The sequence below is a fragment of the Puma concolor genome, chromosome B2 (genome assembly GCF_028749965.1).
Source record: "Puma concolor isolate L17-30 chromosome B2, mPumCon1.1.hap2, whole genome shotgun sequence".
Lineage (NCBI taxonomy): Eukaryota > Metazoa > Chordata > Mammalia > Carnivora > Felidae > Puma > Puma concolor.
The window spans coordinates 118,750,132-118,777,107 of NC_141671.1; the positions used below are offsets into that span (position 1 = coordinate 118,750,132).

Here is a 26,976-nt window from a genome sequence, read left to right on the forward strand (position 1 = left end):
CGTTTTTGTGTTTCTCTGGACTAGATTGACTTTCTGGCTATAGAAATGCGTAAAGGCAAAGTCAGCTTTCTCTGGGATGTTGGATCCGGAGTTGGACGCGTAGAGTATCCAGATTTGACCATTGATGACTCATACTGGTACCGTATTGAGGCATCAAGGTAACTACCTAAATAAAGATTAAGACAATTAAATGACAGAATTTTGAAGTAGGTTCCCAGTTTAAAAGAAAACTCCTTTTTTCCATTTCAAGGAGGTAGCTATGTATGCATGTATACAAATTTTATGTAGTAAATGTATATGTCTATATGTGTGTGAACGGGTCTCTCGTAGTCCCTGTTAGCAACTGACAAACCTTCAAGGTACTGACCAGAGTGACCAGTCCATTCTGGACCGTGCATCTGGTTGTCTCATAGCCATACCATCATACTATCAGTCATACTCTCTCCCCTGAAGAAGTCCCCTGGGACTTGCCCTCGTTCAGCACAAAACAGAGCATGAAAGCTGCCAGTGGCGCCTGTCTTCGAGTGCTCAGCTCCTCTACTCTACACAGCAGCGTTGCCTACAGGCAGGGGCAGTTTCTAAATGCTGGCACAAATATATAGTATGTCAGGCCCATACTACTTAAAATGGAAAGTAACAAGATATTGATTCATTCTGTATTTGAAGCTTTAATTCAGTTAACTTCTAGCAGTGTATAGATAATATAGAGAACCCATTGTTGTCCTCAATCCTTTTCCCTCATGTCCTCATCTTTTCCTTATTCCCAACACCTACTGAACCCAGAGCAGCTAGTAGTTGAGAGGTAGAGTTAAGGGCCTGGGGCTAGAGTTGTGTAAAGCAACCCTGGAATGTAGATGATGAATACAAAGAGTTTTACTCTGGGTTTGCATATGCTTAAATGTTTCTATATTAAAGCTTAAAACCTAATGAGAAGAAATATTTTTAGTTCCTTTTTAGATCTTTGGTAAAAGAATGTGTTGTGTTGTGTGTGTGTGTGTGTGTGTGTGTGTGTGTGTGTGTGAGAGAGAGAGAGAGAGAGAGAGAGGGAGACAGACAGTATGTTGTGTGTGTGTGTGTGTGTGTGTGTGTGTGTGTGTGTGCGTGCGTGTAGAGAGAGAGAGAAAGCAGATAGTACGCTTGCATGTGTGATGGTTGGGGATAGATAAAGTACTATGAGTTTAAGAATGCTTATATAGACAGAGGTCAATTTTTCAATCAGAAGGGATAGTGGTAAGATCTGGCAAGATGAAGAAGAACCTTATTTGATAAATTCATTCTGTTGTTTCCAGGTACTTCGGTTAACACTGCACCCTCAGAGAGAAAAAGATTTCCTAAATGAGACAGCAGGGAGAGACAGAGACACTCAAGTTCTGTTGTGGCCGCTTATCTCAGAAGAGAGAGCGGTGTTTCATATTTAACAAGTCATAGACATCAATCACTTGAGAAAATGAAATAAAATAATAATAGCTTTCAGAATTCTATTAATGGAACTTAAAAGCACAGTTCTTCTATGCAATTTGTATACACAACTCTGAAGAGCAGACATTATGCTGTATGTGTTAAGATGGTATATGCCAAACAATAAAAGATGCACAATTCCAGGAAGACTCTACTTCAGCAAGTTTGGATCCAAGATATAATAAGGGATTTTAGGAGAAACGATGGAGCTTATAATGCAGAAGGGTGGCTCATTTGGGGTTCACTTGCTGAATTAAATTAGACAAAATGCTAAATAAAGTAGTATGAACTTGTTGAAATAGCATGTGTTGGTAGATAGTAAAGTGTTTTGGAAAGCAACAGGAAAAAGGTTTCCCATTTAACCACTGGCAGTTCCATCAGCTAATTGCTACTGCGTCGTTTCATATCAACTACCAGGTGCAGAGTCAGGGTATGTTGCTTACTGGTCCCTGGCTGAATCTGACAGTAAGCATCCAGCAAAGATCAGACTCTTGGTTTTGACTTGCAGTGTAATGAATCCAGATCTTTTGAAGCTCAGCACCCAGTTATCTCTTGAAAATTCCAAAACAAGACCTTTGTTTCATACCTTTTGAAACTGAAGTTCCTGTAAATGTGATGCATATTCCATTTTCTGTATTTTCTTTCACTTCCTTTCAACGCGGACCCCTCAAGAACTGGGAGGAACGGGACCATTTCTGTGAGAGCCCTGGATGGACCCAAAGCCAGCATTGTGCCCAGTACATACCACGCGGTGTCTCCTCCAGGGTATACTATTCTTGATGTGGATGCAAACGCGATGCTGTTCGTTGGTGGCTTGACTGGGAAACTGAAGGTGGCGTTCTCTTTCCCATTCTGTTGATCTCATCTCTGTACATAAGACCTGATGTGATGACTCTAGGGGAAGGCATGATGAAGTTTTGCAAAAACTTGACTATTTTTTCCTTCATGTGTATATGAAAACATAAATATATTTTGAGTAGGAATTTCTTCTTCTCTGACTATTCAGTCTGGAAACACAATGTTTTTAAGCCTTTGCGTATTTACTTAAACGGTTCTTTTGCCCTTATCGGTGGCACCTGTTTTCTTTACAGTCTTGTTTCAGTTGCCTCAAGAGCAAAGTGTGTTTTCAATATACCCCTTTTTCTGAATCAGCTTATGATTTATTGATACGAAGTGCTATAAAGTTCAAACTTCCATCTAATTAAAAGATTTATGAATACCTTGGGAAATATCACGGGAGTCATAAGCTTCCAAATCATGGTCGGATTTTTAAAGTTTTCAAGTTGCTCTTCCCCTCATTCTTATAGAGCACTGCACTTAATATTCATAATTGCTTCATGACAGGTCCTTGTGCATTTGAAATTGCAAAGTGCCTGCATTTTAAAAGAAGCTCATGTTGATTAAATGGAAAAACGACGTGTCGGTGACATGCAAGAACACAACCAAATACAATGGATAACCCTGGGCTTGTCAGAATAGTCTCGGGATGGGATTAGTCAGAAAATGTGAAAAGCCAGGGTGACCCCAAATTTATGAGACTCAACCTTCATAGAGAGCGAGGTTGTTTTATTTGCTTCGTGGATGAGATGTGACTCGAAAGTATTGGAATGGATTCCAGAGCTACACACTAAAACCATCCTCATTTCTTAGAACAGCATATAAATATATATGGCACATAGTAATATATAGTCATGTTGCCAACTTTCTCTCCTCCCCAGAAAGATAAATATAGGGGGAGCACAGAGTAGTATAAAAACCATGCATTTTGAAATCAAATCCAAGTTGGATTCTCCGCCTCTAACAGGCAAGTCACTTAGCCCCTTGGCCTTCAGTTTTCTCAACTAGAAAAAGAGAGCTAAAATATCTACCTTGCTTGCATATTGAAAGGTATGACAATAAATTTTTATAACCTTTTAAAGCCCTGTTGTGCTAAGTAAAATTATAAGGAATTCACGTGAATTAACTTATTTAATTGTCACAGCAACCCCAAAAGGTAGATAATATCCTCCTCATTTTATATTTAAGGAATCGGAGTCAGAGAGGAGTTCAATGACTCGACCAAGGTCACACAGCAGTTAGAGGCAGAGCTGGGATTGGAACACAGGTTAGCAGCCACAGAAGCCTCCATCCTTAGGCACCACGTTTCACTGCCACAGTGAATAGTGAGAGATTATGTGCATGAAATTTACAACAAATGCCTAAGGTGTGGTAGTCACACATTAAATTGCATCCTAAATAATTCTTATTGTTATTCAGATGTCACTAGGCATAAATAAATTTTTTTATGCCAGTTTCAGGGAAAAAGAAAACAGACAAATGAAATCTGCAGAAAATCTTAATCATTTTGGCCAAGAGTTTCAAGGCTCCTAACACATCAGAATATGAACCAAAAGCTGGAAACAAGTAACTAAATCAACATGCTAATGAAAATTCAAAGGAGCAGGAAAATATCCCAAGTCTAGTTTTTAGGATGCAAGAAGGGAAAGCAAAAAGCAAACAGAATCCACAAGTAGGATAATCAACCTCCGGAAAATTAAAAGAGACTCCAACTGATAACAGAGAATTCCAAGGGCCGCTCTGACTTGTAAATGTCAGTGGCTGTGATAAACATTCTTTCTACATGGCAGTGCACCACTGAGTCACAGCAAGAGAAAGATGTACATGTTGAGTTTCACCCAAAATTGTAACTACAAACGTTATCTATTCAGGGATCATCTTCCTACACGTGTTCTAAAACCCAAACACGTCCATTCACTTTTTAACCCTAGACTACTCAGATAATTGTGGGTCAGCTTTGGCAAAGCATTTCTAAAGTTATAGGTACCAGAATATAGAATTTATTTGTAATGTGTCCATGCCAAAAGAAATCATTGTTTAAATTACAGCCAAGTTCCATTAGAGTAGACCAGGTCATTCCCCTCCTTTGTGATTGTGTTATCTATCAAGTTTAAGACCTTTTCCTGTGAAAATGACACCAGGGTTGTCATTTAACAAATATTTACTGAGCCCTAATAGGCTTTATGCTGTGTATACTAGCAGAGAATCACAAGATGGTCCCTTCTCTTGCAAATTCACTCTTTCCCTTCATTCTCCGGAGTTGGAAACCTGCTTGGGTATAGGAGGAAATGAAAAATTGGGGGCAACACTATCACTAAGTGATCTCTATGTGAGTTGTTTCTTCCCCTTCCATGTAGTCAGTGAGTGCCCCTTCTCAAGATCTTTAGAGAGATGTCTCCTTAGTGGTGTACGAATGCTCTCATTAATTAAATACCTTCTCTGTGTCAGGCACTGAATGTGGTACCATGAATAAATTACCCAAATGAATTCTAAGAATCCCATCTTAGAGACAAAAAAATGGAATCTCAAAGCAGAGAACTAGCTCACCTGAAGCGGGAAGCTAGGAAGTGTTTATTTACTAATGGTGATAAAATGGCTTCGCGCAAAATAACCAGGATCTGTGAGGATATAATAGGGTTAAAGATGAATATGTACAAGCCAAGACTATCACAAAGAGCGGATAATAAGTACTCCAGATTTTGCTGCCAATGCCTCTCGTGGGTACTCTAAGACTTCTTGTGAAATTCTAACTCTAACAAATATAATGCTTCTCTCTGCAGAAGGCCGATGCTGTACGCGTGGTTACATTCACTGGCTGTATGGGAGAAACATACTTTGACAGCAAACCTATAGGGTTATGGAATTTCCGAGAAAAAGAAGGTGACTGCAAAGGATGTACTGTCAGGTTAGTTGAGATGAGGACTCCCCTAAGGTCTGGTCTGTGCTTTACAAAAACTTAATTTTATTGTACGATATTCTGTTATCACGTGGATGATATGGAGCGGGTTGGAAGGGATCGTGACCAGAGGTGACTTACCATGAAGCTGATAAAAGGTCAAATCCTTTCACCCATTTGGGCGAATGGGAGGTGCCTTGGCGGTACTTTAACTGGTCATGTGTGTTTGTAAAATCTATAGGGCAAGGTATTTTAACCTCAGTCAGTTAAGACTACTGTCTCTTTCCACTCCAACCACCCTTCATGTCTGGCACCAGGAGGTTTTGCATATCTGTAGCTATGCTGTCATCATAATTTCTTTTTTCTTAAAGACAGCTTTCCCTGAACTTGTTAAGCTTCAGTCTTCACAGAGCTTGGACACACTCCACTTATGTTTACAACAAAATGGAGAACCCTGGTGCAATTTGATCTCCGACAGGATTTTCCAAATAACACATAGGGTCCTATAAGTGTTTCGAGTGGAAACCCATTGGACTTGAAGATTCTGCTTAAGTGGAGAAGGATAAGAAGGGGCCAAGACAGGATAGGAGAAAGTGCCATAATACACATCACCAATTACAACATAGAGGTTAGGGTGTAGGAATTTATTTATTTATTTACTTATTTACTTAGTTATTTTAATGCCTATTTATTTATTTTAATGTTTATTTATTATTTTTGAGAGACAGGAAAAGAGAGAGAGAAAGAGACAAGGAGGGAGAAAGAATCCCAAGCAGGCTCCATGCTGTCAGCACAGAGCCTGATGTAGGTCTGGATCCCACAAACCCATGAGATCGTGACCTGAGCCGAAATCAAGAGTAGGACCTTAACTGACTGAGCCACCCAAGTGCCCCAGAGTGTAGGAATTTTAAAATTTTAACAAGCATACAAAAGCACGTATAGAGAATAGATATTCTTATATATACCTGAATAGAGGATATAAAACAATGAGCTAAAAGTGGAGGATTTCTCAGCATAAATAACTTAGAGCCCAACAATCAACTGAACCTATTAAAACTATAAAATTTAAGTTAAATACCTAGAAGCTTAATATACACACATAGCAGCTCAACGTCACTAGGTGCTAAGTGGTTCATACTTTTAATTTCCAGTTGGAAGGAAACATGCACATTGCCAGGACCCAGATTCCCCATCAGTATAGCAGACTACCATTTTCGTCTTAACATCATGGACTTGTCAATGCAGAACTGAGGGTAGTTTAAAAGCCTAACCCATTCATAGTTTAAAGTGGCTGGGTGAATAATCTTCAACAAAATCTAACATGGAATGTTTTCTGTAAAATGTTTTTGATACAACAAAGACAATGAGGCTCACATTAACATTCCTCTACTCACAAATTAACACTAACTTTTCCCTAAACATTTTTTTGGTAAATTTGTAAAAAGGATTCTCAAAAGCCTATCATCAACAATTGTCCATTTAATGCAGTACATATAATGTGTTAAGATTATAACATGCAAATTATAAATTCTGCAAAGATCTTGTACCTTTAGTATATAAAATATTATATGAATTTATATAATTATAATAGTGTGTTAGACTTCTGCATGGAGGAGGTAACATTTGAGGTGGGCCTTGCCCTGGAGTAAGAGTCCGAAGGAGGAGCTGGCAGATAGTAGGTAAAGAGCATTCTAGTTCCAGGGACCAGGGACAGCAAAGGCTGGAAAGCCAGAATGTTCTTAGGAAGGGACAAGTAGGGGCGCCTGGGTGGCTCAGTCAGTTGAGCGTCCGACTTCGGCTCAGGTCATGATCTCAGGATCTGTGAGTTCGAGCCCCGCGTCGGGCTCTGTGCTGACAGCTCAGAGCCTGGAGCCTTCTTCCGATTCTGTGTCTCCCTCTCTCTCTGACCCTCCCCCGTTCACACTGTCTCTCCCTGTCTCAAAAATAAAATAAACGTTAAAAAAAATTTTTTTTTAATAAAAATAAAAAAAAAAAGGAAGGGACAAGTAAACTCTGTTCTGCTTTACAAGTGTGAATTTACTCAAGCAAGATTGGCAAATGGGAGAATGATATCAGTAAGGTGTGGAAGTCATATAAGTTTTGGACAGAGTTCTTTCCAGGGCCACCTGGGTGGCTCAGAGTCCGACTCTTGGTTTTGGCTCAGGTCATGATCTCACAGTGTGTGATTTCAACCCCTGCGTCAGGCTTCGTGCTGACAGTGCAGAGCCTGCGTGGCATTCTCTCTCTTTTCCTCTCTCTCTGCCCTCCTCCCCTGCTTATGCTCTCTCTCTCTCTCTCAAAAGAATAAATAAGCTTTAAAACAAAAAGTTCTTTCCAGCATGTAAAAGTTTTGCACAACCGAGTCAAGGCAGCTGAATGTTAAGACTATCCATGAACTTGCCCTTGGTTTGGCCAAGCACTCTGTCTTGGAAGTTCTCCCCCTCCAGCATTGTGCCTTTTTGCCCCGTCTGTCACTCAGTACCGTCAACCCTTCCTTACATTCCTCCTTGCCATCAAATGACTTTCACCTATTCCTTTTAAGGTATAGTTTTATATTTACTGAAATAATTCTTCATTTTAAATATTATAACATAGCTTTTTGAACTAGGCTAATATTTTGATCAATATTGTTATTTTTGTGAGCACTCTGATTATAAAGTTGCATAAGTTTTGAGTGACCCTGCACCAACCCTATTTTTCTGTAAGTCTTGGTATTTGTAGGAATAATTTTTATAGAACTCCCAGTGCCTGGTAGTGTTTTATTTTCAAGAGAACACATATATTTTAACATAAATACCAATCATTCCAGATTTAGGCCAGAAACGATTATATGTGGGAGATGTAAAAGCTGAGGCTGTGAGACGTAGACTGAGAACATTTTATAGATCTTAGAATGTCCATTTTAGGAATGTTCATTTATTCAGTAGTCAGTAAAAGGATACAATTGTTATGCTTTAGAAAGAATTATCAAAAAGAAAAGAAAAGAGAAAAGAAAAGAAAGAGTCTGCCAGGACTATTAAAAAAAAGTATCTTATTTTTCTTAAACTTCTAAAAATCACGTTAAAATTAAAATAGAAAAAAAACTGTTACAAATATAATATATTAACTGAATATTGAAACAATGATGAAATGTTAATGTCCTAAACCCCAATATACTTGTAGTTTTATAGTTAACAAGTTACATGTGGAAGAGTGTGTCTGTTCCAAATAGAATAAATAATTAGTCCTTAATAAATTGACCAGACATCAAAGTTCAAAAGAGAAACAAAAGGCAAGTTAAGAAGCTTAACTTATGTTAATTATAAGAAAAAAAATAGTTACTTTTCCTGGTAAATATTCAAAATGAGTAAGAACACTCCAGTATAATGTTAGTTGTTGAAGTATTATAGACTACACCTGGAAGGATTCGTTTTTCCCCCATCTCAAAGTCACCAATCTAAAGCCAGGCTTACCTGGGTTTGGCCAATAAGTTCAGGGCTCATCTACATCTGTAGGTTTAGAGGTTCTCAGCACAAAACCCTCCCCTGCAGAGTTGCCTTTTACTTGAATAGGGAATCTTCTAAAGGAATGGAGTAGTAATAGGCCTTAGAAATCATTCACTGATCTAACCCTTTTATCTCAAGGTGACACCTGAAGGGTTAGGGGACTTGTAGCAGGTCCTCACATCAGATTCAAAGGTGCCTGCCATTTACTTTGCTATTTTTTTAATTAATATTGAAGGAATTAATGGATTAAGGACATAAGGGTATGAGAGTATAAATATCCCAGAGTTCTTAAACAGCAACAAAAAAATGTGATATATTTTTTCTTCTAATACTTGTTCTGTGTAGTGAGGCTGTATGTTTTTGTTTATTTGTTTAAATTATAAGTGCCAGGGCATTGGCTCAAAGCATCCAGAAAACTGTCAACAGTGACCCCCCCCTCCCCCCACCGCCAACACTTTTCAGGACTGTCAATGGTAGCATGGCAGCTTTAATGCAAAACCCTAGGCTTCAAGAACTCAAGGAACTTCTCCTTACTAGATGCTACACAACAGTCTCTTATCTCTAATGCAGTGCTCCAGAAATGAGCAGGCTTGCTGTAATGATGAAGAAAGGCCCAATCATAGCCAATTTATTCACTACCAATTATACTGTTTATTAATAGACTAATTTAGCTCCTCATACTTTTAGTTAACACTTTGCTGGAGTATTGAAAAGCATCTTTTAAGTTTACATTAGGAAAAAAATGTATGACATCATCTGATCTTATTCTAAATTAGATATAACTTAAAATTACAAAGGCCTGACCATGCAAGACACAGTAAAGACTCTTCCCTTCTTTTTTGTCTTCATTTTTATTTCTCTCTGGTCCAGGAACAGAGAGAAAGCCAACTCAACTAAAATATGTAACAGTTCTTCTTTCACAAGCCAATTAATGTTTGTACACTGCTGGTTTTATCATTAGCCAAGATTTCGTGCAAATAATATTCTAGACTCCGGTTATTTTACAATGACATTGCTATAATATTTCTCAGTATCTCCCCTCTATCCCCAAGTTAATACAGCACTCCAATTTCAGAGATTCAAGCAGATGCTAATATGCCAATATTTAAAGTTTTAAAAAATCTCCACAATTTGAGACTTAATCTGTAACAACACCATTAGGTTGATTGATAGATGATAAATAACTTTGCATTTGAAAAAGAAATGATTCTAAGTGTCATTTTTACAAGGATTATCTTAGATATTTCTTAATGATTCAACCAATATTGATAGAATATATATTCTCTGCGAGGCAATTTGCTGTACTAAAATCTCTTTCATTGCACACATGAGATTCTACTTTGAGCTGTGTCATACTAGGTGCCGAGTTTGTGACTGACATAAAGCCTGGCCCATAATCTCTAGCTGGTCTCATATAGCTTGCATTCTAGTGAAGAACACAGAAAAACACACACTGAAATAGATAGAGCCATCCCTTATTGTCTGAATCTAATTTGTCCCAGAAAAACCTATTGGATAGCAATAATTTAGAGAGTAGAGACATTTATTCCATTATGTTTTGTTTTTCTTATAACTGTAAGTTTGTATTTCTGACCACCTTCACCCATTGCGCCCAACCCTTCCATTATGTTATGTACATGAGATATGTAATAACACATTCTCAGTCTATCCAAAACCCCACCTGTTCACACCACTAAGATACACTTAAATGCCACCATAACTTTCCACCAAGTATTTCAGTAAAACATAAAGCATTTAAAACATCAATAACTTAGTTATTGAACACCAGATAAAGTCCAGGTAAGAGGTGACTGCTACTTGGTCTAGAATTGTGGCAGTAGAGGTGGAGAGAAATAGAAGGATTGAAGATTTATTTGGGATGGTTTCTGTCCTAGAACAGCTCACAATTGAGTCTCAGAAGACAATTTGATGTATTGAATACTGATGGATGAAACAGATATTGATTCATGTGAAATGTCTCTCTTCAGTCCTCAGGTAGAAGATAGTGAAGGGACTATTCAGTTTGATGGAGAAGGGTACGCATTGGTCAGCCGCCCCATTCGTTGGTACCCCAACATCTCAACTGTCATGTTCAAGTTCAGGACATTTTCTTCAAGTGCTCTCCTGATGTACCTTGCCACACGAGACCTGGTAAAGACATGCACAGCTGATTTTCCATGATTGATCATTTGTTTGCCTCTTTCCGTAGGATTCCAATACAATTATCAATTATTGTTAAATTATCAATTATTATTCAAAGAATTCAGGGATGGCTGTGTGACAGCCAAGAGTGGGTGATGCAGATAGAACTTATATATTTTCATTGATAAATTCAATTACAGATGCAATATAATTATTACTTATTTTCAATATAGTTCCCTATATAATCCTTTAAGAGAAGCACTCAGTAAAGATTCCTGCAGTATGGAATCATGCAGCAGCAAAACTACTGCTTTAGTCTTCTAAACACCTAAGTTGAAAGGTGGTACTAAATGTCCTCTTTGTTTTTCTAAGTTAATATCTCTTAGTAAATTCTTCCAGGGAACATATCTTTTAGTTGGCTTAATATGTTTTCATAGGAACCTCCTTTATTCTTCTGTCATAAAAGGATATGCCCTAGTAATTGGTTGTGACCATTGACACCACGATATCACACCCACCAACATTCACAAAATACTAGTACCAATTCTGTTTCTAAAATGGATGTCACTTACTGATCAACACATTTAGTGACTTAGCCATAAGGCCCTATTATAAACCCCACAAAGAAAGTGAATACTCATGTTTCGCTATGTATCTAATCACTAGTGTATTTTTACTTCATCACAGAAAGATTTCATGAGTGTAGAACTCACCGATGGGCATGTAAAAGTCAGCTATGATCTGGGTTCAGGAATGGCTTCCGTTGTCAGCAATCAAAACCATAATGATGGGAAATGGAAATCCTTCACCCTGTCAAGAATTCAGAAACAAGGTGAGTTTCTATGGTAATAATGTACTGTGAGCCTTAATCATGCTATCCAACGTTCCCATGTATCTAATCATGAGGAAGACCCTGTCTGTAATTTTAGGTACTCACAAATTCTGTGAAAATCGGATACACTCATCTCTTTGGCTTAGATGATAGGTGACTTGGGTTACACATGACTGATTGAAGAGGCAAATGGTTCTCTGTCATTTTCTTTGAACATTGAAAGCTTAATTTGAAAACATCAAACTATCTTACAACTTGTAAAATTATATCCTGTAGTAGGTTTGAAAAGGTTGTGTGCTTGTCTTTCCTTCTTATTTTACCAAGATGCTTCCTTTAGAGCGACTCACATGTGCAATTTGTAGGGGTGGTCGCACAGTTACCAGTTCTTTGCTTTTTAAAAAGGCCAAATAGGGGCGCCTGGGTGGCGCAGTCGGTTAAGCGTCCGACTTCAGCCAGGTCATGATCTCGCGGTCCGTGGGTTCGAGCCCCGCGTCGGGCTCTGGGCTGATGGCTCAGAGCCTGGAGCCTGTTTCCGATTCTGTGTCTCCCTCTCTCTCTGCCCCTCACCCGTTCATGCTCTGTCTCTCTCTGTCCCAAAAATAAATAAACGTTGAAAAAAAAAAATTAAAAAAAAAAAAAAAAAAAAAAAGGCCAAATATTTGTATGTGTGCAAGTAAATAATCAAATAACAATAATGTAACCTCTTTATAGTTCAGGAACTCTTTCAACATTTTTTTCTTTTTTTTTTTTTTTTTAATTTTTTTTTTCAACGTTTATTTATTTTTGGGACAGAGAGAGACAGAGCATGAACGGGGGAGGGGCAGAGAGAGAGGGAGACACAGAATCGGAAACAGGCTCCAGGCTCTGAGCCATCAGCCCAGAGCCTGACACGGGGCTCGAACTCACGGACCGTGAGATCGTGACCTGGTTGAAGTCGGACGCTTAACCGACTGCGCCACCCAGGCGCCCTCAACATTTTTTTCATTTGCTGATTTGAGCAGGTATTTTGTTCTGGTGTTAGAGAAAGGGAAACATAGGCTCAAACTTACATGTGGTCAGAGACGTATATATGTAAGATCTCATAAGCAAGATAGAAATCCAAGTCTCTTAGGTCTTAGTGTGCTGCTACTGTTATTTAAGTATAATTCCCCTCACTCTGTGTACTATAGTATTACCAATATCTGCAAATGGAACTTTGATACTTCTGTTTATAAAATTAAACCTAATTAGTTTTCATTGTGCCAATGTGATATGTCATGAGAATTTCAGTTTAACTTTGCACCATTCTTCATTCCTGTGTTTAACAAATATCTGGCAAGCACACACCGCATAAGAACTGCATAAGTATTGCATAAGAACTGAGTGAGGTCTGTCACAAGTCCGTGCCTTCAAGGAACTTGCACTCTAATGGGGGAGATAGGCAAGTAAATCAATGGTGAGAAAAGCTAATTGCTGTGTCAAAATAGGTATAGTAGATGGAGGCGCCTGGGTGGCTCAGTCGGCTAAGCCTCCAGCTCTTGATTTTGGCCGAGGTCATGATCTCAAGGTTCATGATTTCAACCTGGGAGTCAGGCTCCGCACTGACAGTGAGGAGCCTGCTTGTATTCTTTCTCTTTCTCTGCGCCTCCCCCGCTTGCATGTTCTCTCTCGCTCTCTCAAAAATAAATAAATGAACTTAAAAAAAAAAAAAAGTATAGTAGGCTAGGAATCTCAGGAGAGAGATGTTTAAGTCACACAGAGAGGTTGGCGAATGCCCTGAGGCACAAGCAGGAGTTGAGAACTTCACTGGATGGACAGCACCTTTGGACACTTCAGAGAGGTGAATGTTGTGTGAGAGCCTAGAGGCCTCAGAGAGCATCATACATCATCAGACATCAGTTTCCAGTTGCTCTTCCTTGTAATATGGAGGTCTGGAGAAACTCCTCAGTCGGAACAAAACCTGGTTTGTGCTTATATAAGTTGGAGTACTGCTGTATACATTGTTCCAGCATAAAAGAGGCACAGTGCACATTTGCATGGGGGAGGCTCTGCCTTAAGAAAAGTGTTTTACTGTGTTTGACCCAACATTTCCCAAACTTCTACGATCACTAAAATCTTTCCATTCATGCAAGACTAGCATTCTGCTGAACACACTTTGGGAAAGGCTTTGGTTAATGTTGAGGAGCAAGAATTTCCCATCCCTTTCTGGGTCCTTCTAGCTGGACCTAAGAATCAAATTGACATGAGACAGATTAACAGGACAAAATCCGATTTGATCGTGTACATGCAGGGAATCCACACACACATGGAAATTCCAAAGACAGGCAAAATGAGGTATATGTGTCATTGTGAACTGAGAAGAAGATAGGGGTCTGGGACTTCAAAAGGAAGAATGCAGTTTACAGGAAGATAAAAAGAAAGGGCGGGGGAGGGGGTAAATGTTTCCTGAATAAATGTTTGTTGAGCCACTCAGAAACAATGCCACACAGAGGACTTTGATCAGACAGGCCTTGCTGTCAACTACACCTAGTTCACAGTGCAATGTCATTATCTGTGGTGATAGTGCTCTTCTGGGAGCAGGTCCTCTATCTAAATTCTTCTAGGCAGTTGTGGGGGAGGGAAAGGGCTTTTCCTGAATCAACTGGGTTTTGGTTGCTTTTTTCCTACAAGTATTGATTTAAATTCCAGCTAGATAACATACAGTACAACATTAGTTTCAGGTATAGAACTAGTCATCATTTACATCCAATACCTGGATGTGAGTACTTGTGCTTATCACAAGTACCTTCCTTAATACCCATCATATATTTAACCCATTCCCCAACCTACCTCCCTTCCAGTAACCCTCAGTTCTCTACATTTAAGAGTCTGTTTTATGGTTTATCTTTTTTCCCCTTTGTTCCTTTGTTTCTTAAATTCCACATATGAATGAAATCATATGGTATTTGTCTCTCTCATATGGTATTTGACTGACTTATTTCACTTCGCATAATACACTCTAGCTCCATCCACATCACTGCGAATGGTTTTGATTGTTTAAAAAAAAATTAAATGTGTTTATTTTTGAGAGAGAGAGACAGAGAGAGGGAGAGAGAGTGTGTGTGCACCAGCGTAGGAGGGGCAGAGAGAAAGAGGCAAAGAGAGAAACCCAAGCAGGCTCTGTGCTGACAGCACAAAGCCTGACATGAGGCTTACTCCCACGAACTATGAGATCATTCCCTGAGTCAAACTCAAGATTCAGACATTTAACCAACTGAGCCACCCAGGAGCCCTGGTTTTGATTGCTTTTTAGCTCACACTGGTCTTCGTATATAAGTGGCTCATCTTGGAGTAGCCTGCTATAGTTACTATAGCTACTACAGTTATAGTATACAGTTGGCCACTATAGTTACTACAAGTAAATCCATAGCCTAACAGGATGTATGTTGCCAAAAAATTCATGAAATGAGGCTAGAGAGATAACAGATCCAGTTCATAAAAGGCCTTATGAATTTCAACTTTATCCTAAAAGCTGTAGGGAACTACTAAGAGTTTTAATCTAAAATGTGACACCATCAGATGTGTGCTTTAGTAAAGTTCCCACGGAAAACTTTAAAGGGTAGATATCTGACAGTTTCAGGGGCTGCTGCAGTCCGCAGTAAACCAGGTGAACAGTGAGGAGAATGAAAGCATAAGAATGGAGAGGAAAGAGTAGAAATGAAAGATGTCAACCATTTTAAAATCAAGGAGCTTTATTTATGATATACTCAACATGGAGGCTAAATATTTTAAAAAGGGACATCAAGAATAATTCCTTTCTTTTTCTTAAACGACAAAACATATTTTAGTGCCTGTACCAAGCTATTGGATACACACACAAAAAAAAAAAAAGAATAGGTTTTCTAGAAAAGATGCTGGGTTCTATTTTGGACATATTGTATGAAAGGTACTCTTAATATCTTGAGTAGCCTAGGGAAGCTGTGTAATTGGCAGGCAATCAGTTATGTGTACCTGAGGTTTCGCAGAGCTCTAGGAGAGATGGGCAGCTTGGAGTCATTACCATGTCATTAATAGTTGTAGCTGAATAGAGATGAGAAAAACCACGCAGTCATTTCTAGAGTGAGAGGATCCAAAGCCCTGAAGCAAACAGCAGTGTCGAAGGGATATAATAAAGGCAGACTCCACAAAGGAGGCTGTAAAGAAATAATCCGAGAAAGGAGAAATAAGGAAGAGAAATTTTCAGAAGATCAAACTGAAGGCAGAGTGACCAATTAGGTTCAATAATAGTCCAGGCAGGAGATGTATGATGGCTTGAAATAAGAGCTACAGTGGAATTTGACACTAGAGAAATGCAAAATAAATCCACAGTGTGATACCATCGTATAGTTATTAGAATGCCTACAGTTACAAAGACTGAACATACCCAGGGCTGGCAAGAATGGAGAGTAACTGGAGCTCCTATACCCTGCTGAAGAGGATGGAAAATGGGCAGCCGCATTGGTAACTGGGTTGGCAGTTTCTTAATAGGTTAAATATATACCTACTGTATGAACCAGCCATTCCACTCCTAAGTATCCATGCAAGACGCATGAAGCATATTTCCATACAAAGACCTTTACCAGAATGTCCATAGCGTCTTTCTTTGTGGGCCTCAAAAAACAGAACACTAAATCAGCTGTTAACAGGTTAATAGATACACAAATTGTTATATAGTCCACACAATGGAATACTATTTAGCAATAAAAATAGTGAGCTAGTAATCTGCACACCAAATGGATGGATATCAAAATAAATATTCCTAGTGAAAGAAGGCATACATGAAAAATGTTATGTCAAATATATAGAAAGCACAAATGAACCTACAGTCTCAGAAAACAGATAGAGGCTACATGAGAATTAGGTTGGGGAGGGAGGCACAGGAAGGAAGGATAACAAAGAGGCATAAGGAAACTTTTGGGGTGATGGATATGTTCACTTTTTTTGTTTTTAGTGTGGTGATGGTTTCCCAGATGTATACATGTCTAAAAACCTGTTAAAATGTATACTTCAAACATAAGCAAATTCTATTGTGTCGATTATAGTTTGGTAAAACTTTAAAAAAATAGGGTAGATATTAGAGTTGTTTAGGAGATGAAATTAGCAGGGCTCTTGGTTGATTAGATGTGGAATAGCAAGGAGACAGTCAGGATGAGTCTCTAATTTAGGAGATTGGGTGGGGGTCATAGTGCCACCAAATAAATAATAAGGATTTGGGGGTAAAAAGATAATCATTTTGATTTGGAATGTGTTTAGTTTGAAGTACTGATAAGATATACAGATGATTATGTCTCATCTGTTGAATGTGGATTTCTAGGCAAAATCAGGTCCAGACATATATATTTTTGAGTTGTCAACATAAAGTAAGTAGATATAAACTGGAGGTTACCTGGATAACTAAAACCCAAGAAGCGGCCAGATCGAGACGCATTAGGGAACATAACACTTCAGAAATATTCAAAGAAATAAGTCCCAAAGAAGGAAATCATGAATGAGGTTGGAAAGGTACAAGAACCTGGAGAAAGGTTGTCTGTCACTAGGAAAGCCAAAAGAGGCAATTTCCTAGAAGGAAGGAAATGTTAACATCAAAAACTGCATAGACGTGGATTAAGATAAGGACCAAGAGACCCTACTGAGTTTGGATGTAGGGAGGTCCCTGCAGATCTGAGAACAACTGAAATCCAAGGAGTAGTGGGATCAGAATTGAAATAAGCCTTCAGCAACGTGGGTCATCCCTCCTTTTCAGTGACCAGATTAGTTGTTTATGTGAATTATTCTCAACTAGTTTATAAATGCACCCTCCCTTGAAATAGAGACACACTCTTTCAGGTGGCATTCCCCACCTTGCCTTGACAGTCACTTAGTAGAACCACAGTCACCACTAGAAGTGTGTCATATCCCTGAAGTACACTGATATAAACACAAGATTGAGAACAATCATTTCGATTTCAACCTAAGAGAGAGAAGAAAGGAATTGCCAAAGTAACAATTCATTTGCCACAACTCAGCATTGATTATAAAATACTTGCTAAGCCCCTACTCTTTGTCTCGTATTTAATAAAACCCTTATTTCCCTGCTTATCCATAAATGATGTCTGGACTCATCAACTCTGAAATTTTATGTTAATAGTTATTCTGTAAGGGAAAGAAATAGGGCAGGACATGAAAGCAAGTGTTAGCATTTCATAGCAGAACCCACTTCATTGCTATCACTCATGAAGGAGAGAGTAAAGCTCTTCCTTTAACTCAGTAAAAATATGCCGCCCTATGCCTCTCTGCTGGAGTTAACACTTGGGCCAGTGAGTTTCAATTCAATGTCTTTCTGCTCTTTAATCAGTTTTTCTTAGAATGGTTTCTAAAAATGCATATATTCATTCAGGGATATGGAGGAAAACTACCTCCAGTCAGTGGCTTGCCTGTGATAGAGAGGGAGAATTTCATTTTCACAGACACCATTAAAATATGCACCCGATCTGTGGAAAGAGGCTATTTTCATGTTCCAGTCAACAGCTCCATATGAAAACTTCTTTGCTGATCTGGATAAAAAGGAATGTGCATGAAAAAGTCTTGAAAATGGTTTTATATATATATATTTTTTTATTTTAGCCACCAGTCTGGTCAAAAAGTTATATGTGTATAAAATTAATATGGTATATGAAAGTAATTCAGTTTTTATATTTTGACTTGCTGAATATTTTTAATAGGACAGTTACTCAGTGTTTTTTATTGTCTGTTTATTTTGAAAAACTCTGCTTTAAGGATTTGAGGTATTAATAGGTTTGGTATTTCTTTTGATCATATTTTAAATTTTATTTATTTATTTTGAGAGAGAGAGAGAGAAAGAGAGAGGGAGAGAGAGAATCCCAAGTAGGCTCTGTACAGGGCTCGAACTCTCAAACCCTGAAACCATGACCTGAGCCAAAGCCAAGAGTCGGAGACCCAACTGACTGAGCCACCTACGTATCCCTGTCATTATTTAATAGGGCAATTATGTTTGTTTTTATAGAAGATACTTCCTTTTGGAATGGAAGGGCTACAGATTACAATGGGATTTTAGAGTTTGATATTTTTCTTTGTTTTTCAAAAAAGTACTATTCTAAAAGTTATGAGTTAAGGGAAAATAATAATGTTCCATGGTCAAATAAATTTGAGAAATACTTCTTGCTCTATGTCCCCCAACTTGAGCATTACATTGAACATTAGTATGTCAGAAGATCTGGGCAGTCATAAAATTAAAATATATGTTTAATTTGCTTAACCCAATGTTTGTCATATTTATTTGAGCCAGGAACATCCAGGAAACTAGCGTTCCAAAGAATAAACATTTAGAAATGCCCTTATAATCCACTGGTTTAAATAGCCATTTTCAGACCCTTGCTAATTCAGATCCAATATCAGGCGAAGATTTAGAGGCTGAATCTTTCATGTTAATGAACTGATGCCTCAGTATGCATCAAGGGTCCAAAATATATGAAGCAGTTAAAGGCTAGGCCTAAGCAAATATTATGGTGAGAAAGCACATAATTCAGAAAGAGCCTAGCCTCCTCGTCAGAATGAAGGGGAGGAAATCAATGAGATAAGGGGTTCCCATCTGCTTTCTGAACAAAACAGACTAAACAGAGAAGTCCCTCTCTTCTTTCCTTTGTCAGGGTATTATTTTTAAGCCCTCTTTGTGGATAGTTTAATACTTTATTTTATTGATGTCATTGCTTCTGCAATTATTCAATAGATATACGTGGTCCAAATGCTTGGGAAAGTCGATGTTAATTTGAGAATTAAAGTAAATTTATCTTGAAGTAACAGTGATAATACAGACATGGTTCGTCTCGCTCAAGTAAGACTTTCTCTCTCCTTTACAGCCAACATATCAATTGTAGATATAGATACTAACCAGGAGGAGAACCTAGCAACTTTATCTTCTGGAAACAACTTTGGTCTTGACTTGAAAGCAGATGACAAAATATATTTTGGTGGTCTGCCAACACTGAGAAACTTGAGGTAATGTAGTGTATATTTAGAGCTAAGGATTAAGTTTTAATTAAATGGCCACCCTGCTCACTGGAGTTCTGCAGTTTAATTACAACAGGAATGTTGCATAACCTTTAGTTGCAGAAAGGCTTAATTAAAAAAAAAAATCATGTTACATGTTAGAACAACACCAGGATTTAGACGCCCAAGGATTAATTGGATATCTTTGTTGAAGAGATGGATGGAAATCACTATTTCCCTCATATTCACCTGATGAAAAGAATTGTAAAAGTAATTAAAGGTGGAAACTAGAGTTGAATGTGCGTCTTGTAATTGCTCTTCTCCTCGCACATTCACTGCAGATCATGGGACACTGAGATTGCTTAGTGTTCTAAAAATCAGTCAGTGTTCCAGAATACTGTGAGTATAACCTATTTTGTTGCTAAGCATTAGCATACTAATGCTATGTTGGAGCTTTCCCATATGTCTAATGCTAAAGCTGTATTAGTTTTTCTTGTGTCCCTGCCAACGTTTTTTTTAATTTCACACATGTTTTTTAGATAGCAGGATGGAGAGATATAATTAACTCATAGTTTAGTTCAAAAAATAAACTCAAGAAACTAAAAAAATCTCAGGAAATATTTCATGTGTATTTAATTAATTTACTGCTTGTTATAAAACATCTCATAAGAAAAAAGAGTTATAAAGCACTTGGTGCTCAATAAATGTTAATTGAGTTTAATTAGAACGGAATGAATTGACTTGGTTAAACCGTAAGAACTTACTATAAATACAGACTACCTCGTTTTTAATTTTTGTTTTGTTTAGTTGGCTTGTTAGTTGTTAATGGTTATAAAAGTCCTATCGCAGTGTTTCTTCTCTTATTTTTTTTTAAGTTTATTTATTTTGGAGAGAGACAGAGACAGTGTGAGTGAGGGAGAAGTGGAGAGAAAGGGAGAGAGAGAGAGAGAGAGAGAGAGAGAATCCCAAGCAGGCTCTGCACTGACAGTGTGGTGGCTTGAACTCATGAACCATGAGATCATGACCTGAGCCAAAACCAGGAGTCAGACACTTAACCGACTGAGCCACCCAGGCACCTCTTGGTGTGTCTTCTCTTAAAAGACGCATTGTGATTGGAGGGATTCTCAGAATAACTGAGAAATATGGTAGTCAGTTGTTTTTGAATTTCCCAAACGAGCGGTGCAGTTTCAATCTCGTTTTATGATAGCTAGCATACAGACTGAGTTTTACTCTTCTCCCTGTACCTAAATTCATGGACCAAGCAACTAAATACCAGCCTTTCAAGAGTATAAGTTGATAGGCTTCATGGGGCTTCATTCTGCATTCATCCACATTACGATATACTTGTGTTAAGCATGTACACTTACAGTGTCTGGTCAGAAAAACTCATTGCAGATCAAATGCGTTTGGACTGTGACATAGTTATTACTCAAATATCTGTTACTGTCAAGTGTTCGCTGAGAATCTACTATGTGCCAGGCACTGTATAAATACAGATCCGACAGTTGCTTCAGTCTAAGATTTATTTTGCAAGATCATTAATTAAATTCCCTATGAGTGAATTAAATATAGCCAAAATAAGGCTATCAAGATGTAGCTTTATGTATTCTAGGGATGACTTGGTTTTAATTACCATAAAGTGATTTTAGGAATTATCTATAAAGGTATATTTGTTAGCTATATTGAGATAGGTTTATACATTCGTTTTCAGACTGCATATTTAATAAATCTGTGTCACTAAAATGTTTTTACTTGCTCAGTACAGCATTTTATAGTTATGGTATTTCTATGGTAAGGTACATTATCCCCATACAATCTTTAGACATATATGTGTGAGTAAGTAAGGAGCTTTGCATTCTTAGTTTGCTGTTACTTTGCCCACAGACAGGATCTTAATATGCTAAAGTTCAAAAGATGAGGTAAACATAAATTATTTTTATATATATTAAGTTCAAGCTCATCGAGAGGCAATATTTATCAACAACTCATGAATACTACAGCATAGCAACGTTTGTGCATTTTCTCATTCATCAGATAGATTAAAATTAGTATTTTAAATTTGTATTTCAAAATAAATGTTAAAAAAAAATTGAAAAAAAAAAAGAAAAAGGGGTTCCTGGGTGGCTCAGTTGGTTAAGCATCTGACTTTGGTCCAGGTCATGATCTCACAGTTTGTGAGTTCGAGCCCCACATCGGGCTCTGTGCTGATGGCTCAGAGTGTGGAGCCTGCTTCGGATTCTGTCTGCCTCTCTCTCTTCCCCTCCCCCACTCATGCTCTGTCTCTCTCCCTCAAAAATAAACATTAAAAATTTTTTTTTGAAAAAACATTTGTACTTCAAAATAAACATTTCCCATAGAATAGTGTGGAAATAAAATGGTCATCTTTGGATTCGAATTTCACAGGGGTCAAGGGCATATGTCTGTTTTCTGTTCTGTTGGTTTTTCACATTCCCTTCTTTTTAAGATTGCCATGTGATACTTTTTAAAAAGACTTATGATTAAAGTGTATTGTTTTACTAAATGAAAATGCAATTGCAAGTAAATTGTGTTTGTTTGTTTTTTTTTCTCTTCCCTTTGACCTAGTATGAAAGCAAGGTAAAACTTAAATTATGCATGCCTTCTTCAAGTGCATGGGTTGGGTAAATGTGGCTTCTTAGACACAGCAGTGGTGCAGAAGCAGAGCAATACCTATGCAGCTTAATTCGTAGTACATTTCATGAGCAAGTAATACATTCTGAAAGTTCTTGTGCTGCCCTTTACTTACTGAGATGCTGCTGCTCACCCACCGTGAATCGGGCTGCAATTTCACTTATTTCACCAGCTATGAGGACAGATTTGCTCTGCTTCCTTTCTGAACTGCCCACGCACAGTGCCCCCTGGTGCACATACGCAGGAGCACACATGCAAAGGTCAGCTGGTCAGGTTGATGGGCACGATGTAGCTCTGGGGACAGAGCAGAGCGGTCTGTTGGGTTGAACCCTGGACTCCCATCTGTCAAGTACCATGCTGTCTGCTGAACAATTAGCCTGTGCTCCCAAATGCTCACCACTGCCTCGCTGCTTTTTGCAAGCCTGCAAATATGCAAATGTTTACAGGGCCCTTGCACCTCTTTGCAAAGCTGTTTATTTATTGTCATGTTTATTTAGAATTAGCCATGAAGCCAGATAAAAGGAATCTCTGGAAATAATATATTTTAAGCCAGTATTTGCCTTAATGGTGACGAAGTTTGTGGACGGTCCCCATAGTTTCCCAGGAGCATTTTAATTCCTGTTTGCAGAAAGACATTAGCATGAAAGCTATGAGCAGCAGGCCTCCGTAAGTGGCTGATCAAACCCCAGCAATGTGCAGGGCTGGCACACTCTGGCTAGTGCCTGGTGTTTTGATATTTCAGAGCCTAGCTATGCCACATTTCTGGAAAGGAGATATTATGGCCTAACTTAGCCAAGACATTTTTAAAACAAAGTGTAGACTTCTAACACCAGAAACTAGAATGTATAGAAATGAAAGTATATACAAAAAAATTATCCAAGTTGTTTTATCACAATATAGTTATGAGCCTAGTCATGCTTTTTGCTGGGATGGCTAAAAGGCAAAGGCTGGCTTTCAATGGAAATATATAAAACTCTGGAGTGACACTGTGTAGCTTTGTAATGCTGCCTTTGAGGCAAACAGAGGAAAAGAGGCCTGTGGTTACCATTAGGAATCTGATCACATGTGATTGCTTATCCCCCGTGCTTTTCATAGCATTGAGCCTACTAAATCATCGTGTTTTGAAATAGTTCATTGTGTGTCCATGAAACAGTGAACTCTATAACTTGTAGAAGAGATTTACTTTATTGATAGGACCTCTGAAAAATTTGTGATAGAGCAGTCATCCTTTAAAAGAAAATATGGAAGCAAATGAACACTGGGAATAAAATTCACCCATTCCCTATGCTTTATAAATAAGAATATAAGCAAGATCCTTACCCTCCAGTTGGACATGTTCTTCATAATAACAAATTGACTGAGCAGAAGGAGGAGACCTTGGGAATAATGGGAAATGACCAAAGAAAATGAAGCAGTTCCAGAGAGAGAAAAGACAGAACAAATACGTGGCATGACATAAATCACCTGATACACATGCCAGGGTCTGATTTTCTTTCCCGCCTGTTTTTCCGCACGCCCTATGTTTTTTATTGAGGCAAAAAAGGGAAACCTGGCATCATGAGACAATGAGAGAATTAATCATTATCCTAATAATATTTTGGTGTTGATTGGGCAGGTTTTACAGATGCTTATTAACACCAAAAAAAGTATTATTATTTTTTATCCCGACAGACCTGTATTATTCAATATGGTAGCCACCAGCCACAGTGACTACTTAACTTTAAATTAAATAAAATTAAATAACAACGTCCAGTTTCTCATTGGCATAAGCTTCATTTCAAGTGCCAATAGCTACATGTGACCAGAAACTACTGATTTGGACAATGCAGAACAGAATATTTCCATCATCACAGAAAGTTCTATTGGACAGTGTTGCTATCAACTAAATAAAGAAGCATCATCACTGACATCCTACTAGCTGCTATCCATTGAGCACTTCACATGTGCTAGCATGTTGGGTTTTTTCTAAGCAATAATGAATAAAAAGTAAACATGCAAGTGTTATTTGGGTATAGAAGACATTTTCAACCTTAAGGAAGATGGGTTTTGTGCCTTTGGTTGCTTGATTTTGTTATTGCCCCATTATAAAATAAGGACTTTGGGGTCAATCTATAAATCCAATGTTTAAGTATGTTTTTTAGACTATGTAATCCAAAAGAATGTTTCTTAGGCTTTGTTTTAGTTAAACCTTTAAAGAGAAATATAATATTATCTTAATCTTCAGCTGCCCCTTCTCTCCCCCCAAAAAAACTCAATGACAAAAAAAAATTTTTTTCAAAATAAATGTTTCCCATGTTTTCCCTAAATTTTTCCCCTAAATTTTAACTTTTTTGGTTCATAGTTTTATTACTCTGCCTACTCAATTATCTACTCTTTGGTACAAAAAAGAAAACCATTTTGTTACACATATGAAGCACTTAAGACATCAGTAATTCCTGTATCGTGAATTTAAGTGCTGTGGGTAAGATTATTTTTAAAAGAGAGGAAGAACTACATAAAGATTCTTTCTGCAGGATGGGGTAACATCCATTTCATCCAACCAGTGGATAATGGAAGCGTGGTTTGCTGGGTACACGTGTGCACATATGCACAATTTGAGAAACACATGCCTGCCCGTGTGTCAGTTCGCGCCATATGGCTCATGTCCAGTAGTCGCAAACACCATACTGCCATGTCCCTAACGACGTTGCTTTTGTTTTCCGTGTAACTTTTCAACAGACCAGAAGTAAATTTGAAGAAATATTCGGGCTGCCTCAAAGATATTGAAATTTCAAGAACTCCATATAATATACTCAGTAGCCCTGACTACGTTGGCGTTACCAAAGGATGTTCACTGGAGGTTGGTTTGTTTTTAATGGCTTCCTAAATGCTTTCATATCTGACTAAATTGACTTAGTTTGGGTGCTCTTACGGGGAGCAATCCCTTGTTAATATATTTTAAATTCTTAGCTATACGTAAATAACAAAGCAAGATTGCAGCACTTCTACAAATTACCATAATCACATAAATGCAGGAAATGGTGTGATGAAGACCCCAAATTGTGAACCAATTTCCCACATGGATAATACTTCATAACATCTATTTTTTTTTAATTTTTTTTTCAATGTTTATTTATTTTTGGGACAGAGAGAGACAGAGCATGAACGGGGGAGGGGCAGAGAGAGAGGGAGACACAGAATCGGAAACAGGCTCCAGGCTCTGAGCCATCAGCCCAGAGCCCGACGCGGGGCTCGAACTCACGGACCGCGAGATCATGACCTGGCTGAAGTCGGACGCTTAACCGACTGCGCCACCCAGGCGCCCCCATAACATCTATTTTTAATGTTAACCTCTTTTCTGATTCTCTCTCCTTTTCAAATACTACTTTTCCCTTTCCTCATTTTTGTTAATCTGTTTCAGATTTATTTCATCTCCCTGTGTCATATGTAGCTTTATTAGCAGCCTTAAATTTTTTTCTGGAATGTACTAGGAATTTACACAAATAACAAGTAATCGTTTATACCATAATCATTAGTGCATAGCACCGTGTCTACAGCTTGAGAGTCAAGCCTGCTTTTCTTTGGAAATGGCACAGACTAGGAACTGTCTACAAAGACCATCTTTGACAGGACTGCAAAGTCCTTTGCTGTTAGGTATCTTCAGTATCTTTTCTTTGTACCCAAAGCTACCCCTAGTTCCATTTACCTAGTCTGTTCTGACTCTTCGATAGGGGCCAACTCATAGGAGAGAGAAATAATAGACCCAGCTCTGCTCTCTTAAAATATCTCTGACCAAGAGTCAACAGTCATTAGGAAATATTAGTAAGAAGTTTATGGGAATCCTGAAAGCAATGAGTTTGTTTCTTAAAAAATGTTAAAAATATCATACTTACAAAATTTTGATTGCCTTGATATGACACAACTATTCATTTCACTGCTTTCTCCAACTGAAATTATTTTAAAGCATGGCTATAGAGTTCAGGGAAATTGCGGAAGAATAGGAGAAAGGAGAAGTGAATCCATCTGTGAGACCAGAACATTCGGCGTCTCCATGGTTCATAGTTTGGAATTGGCCATAGATATCCATTATGAGAAGCTCAGGAGTAAGGACTAGGGAAATACAGAATTGAACTCTAAGGATCCATGCTGGCTTCTTTAAGGAAGTTTTACTAAGAGCTTTAATGTTGCAAAGGCTACTCTCATCCACATCCCAAAGATATATACATGAGGATGGCAAACTGTCCAGAAAATTAATAGCCTGTATGTGTGAAAATGATAATTCTATAAAGGCAATTTTCCATCACCAGGAATTATTTTACAACTGAAATATGAGGCAGAAATGATGTGGATAAATATTGAAAAGTCTGCACAGTAGTTTTATCAGAACTATCCAAAAGTCTATCATTTGAAAATTGGAAACAAAAATAGAGGATATATTTTACAATACTTCTGTCACTTACCTGGGCCTGAAACCCTGTGGGGGAAAATATTCTGTGCTAGAGGATGCCATGATTTTACTCCAGCAAAATCCAGAACTTTGAAAATGACCGTTTTAAGCACTCAAAATGCCCAACTACATGGGCTTGCTTAAATAAATCCTAGCACATTTATACAGTGGAACGTCCTTCTGCCATTAAAAGTGATGATGAAATTTATGTTTCCTGAGAGAGGTATCTCCCACATACATAAATTTAAAAAGGAATTTACAAAGGAAT

The 26,976-nt window shown here is 38.1% G+C and overlaps 1 protein-coding gene across 5 annotated transcripts in view; it reads left to right on the forward strand.

Annotated features, from left to right (window-relative positions):
- LAMA2 (laminin subunit alpha 2) overlaps window positions 1-26,976 on the forward strand; it is a 622,089-nt gene that overhangs the window by 550,222 nt on the left and 44,891 nt on the right. For 3 of the 5 annotated variants that reach the window (XM_086707799.1, XM_086707801.1, XM_086707802.1), the window contains 8 exons: window positions 25-158; window positions 2,131-2,290; window positions 5,076-5,200; window positions 10,665-10,827; window positions 11,506-11,650; window positions 19,504-19,642; window positions 22,217-22,228; window positions 25,001-25,121. In XM_086707799.1, the coding sequence (XP_086563925.1) occupies window positions 25-158; window positions 2,131-2,290; window positions 5,076-5,200; window positions 10,665-10,827; window positions 11,506-11,650; window positions 19,504-19,642; window positions 22,217-22,228; window positions 25,001-25,121 (999 nt within the window). The remainder of the gene's footprint in view (window positions 1-24; window positions 159-2,130; window positions 2,291-5,075; window positions 5,201-10,664; window positions 10,828-11,505; window positions 11,651-19,503; window positions 19,643-22,216; window positions 22,229-25,000; window positions 25,122-26,976) is intronic. The other 2 variants (XM_086707800.1, XM_086707804.1) reach the window with 1 other exon arrangement.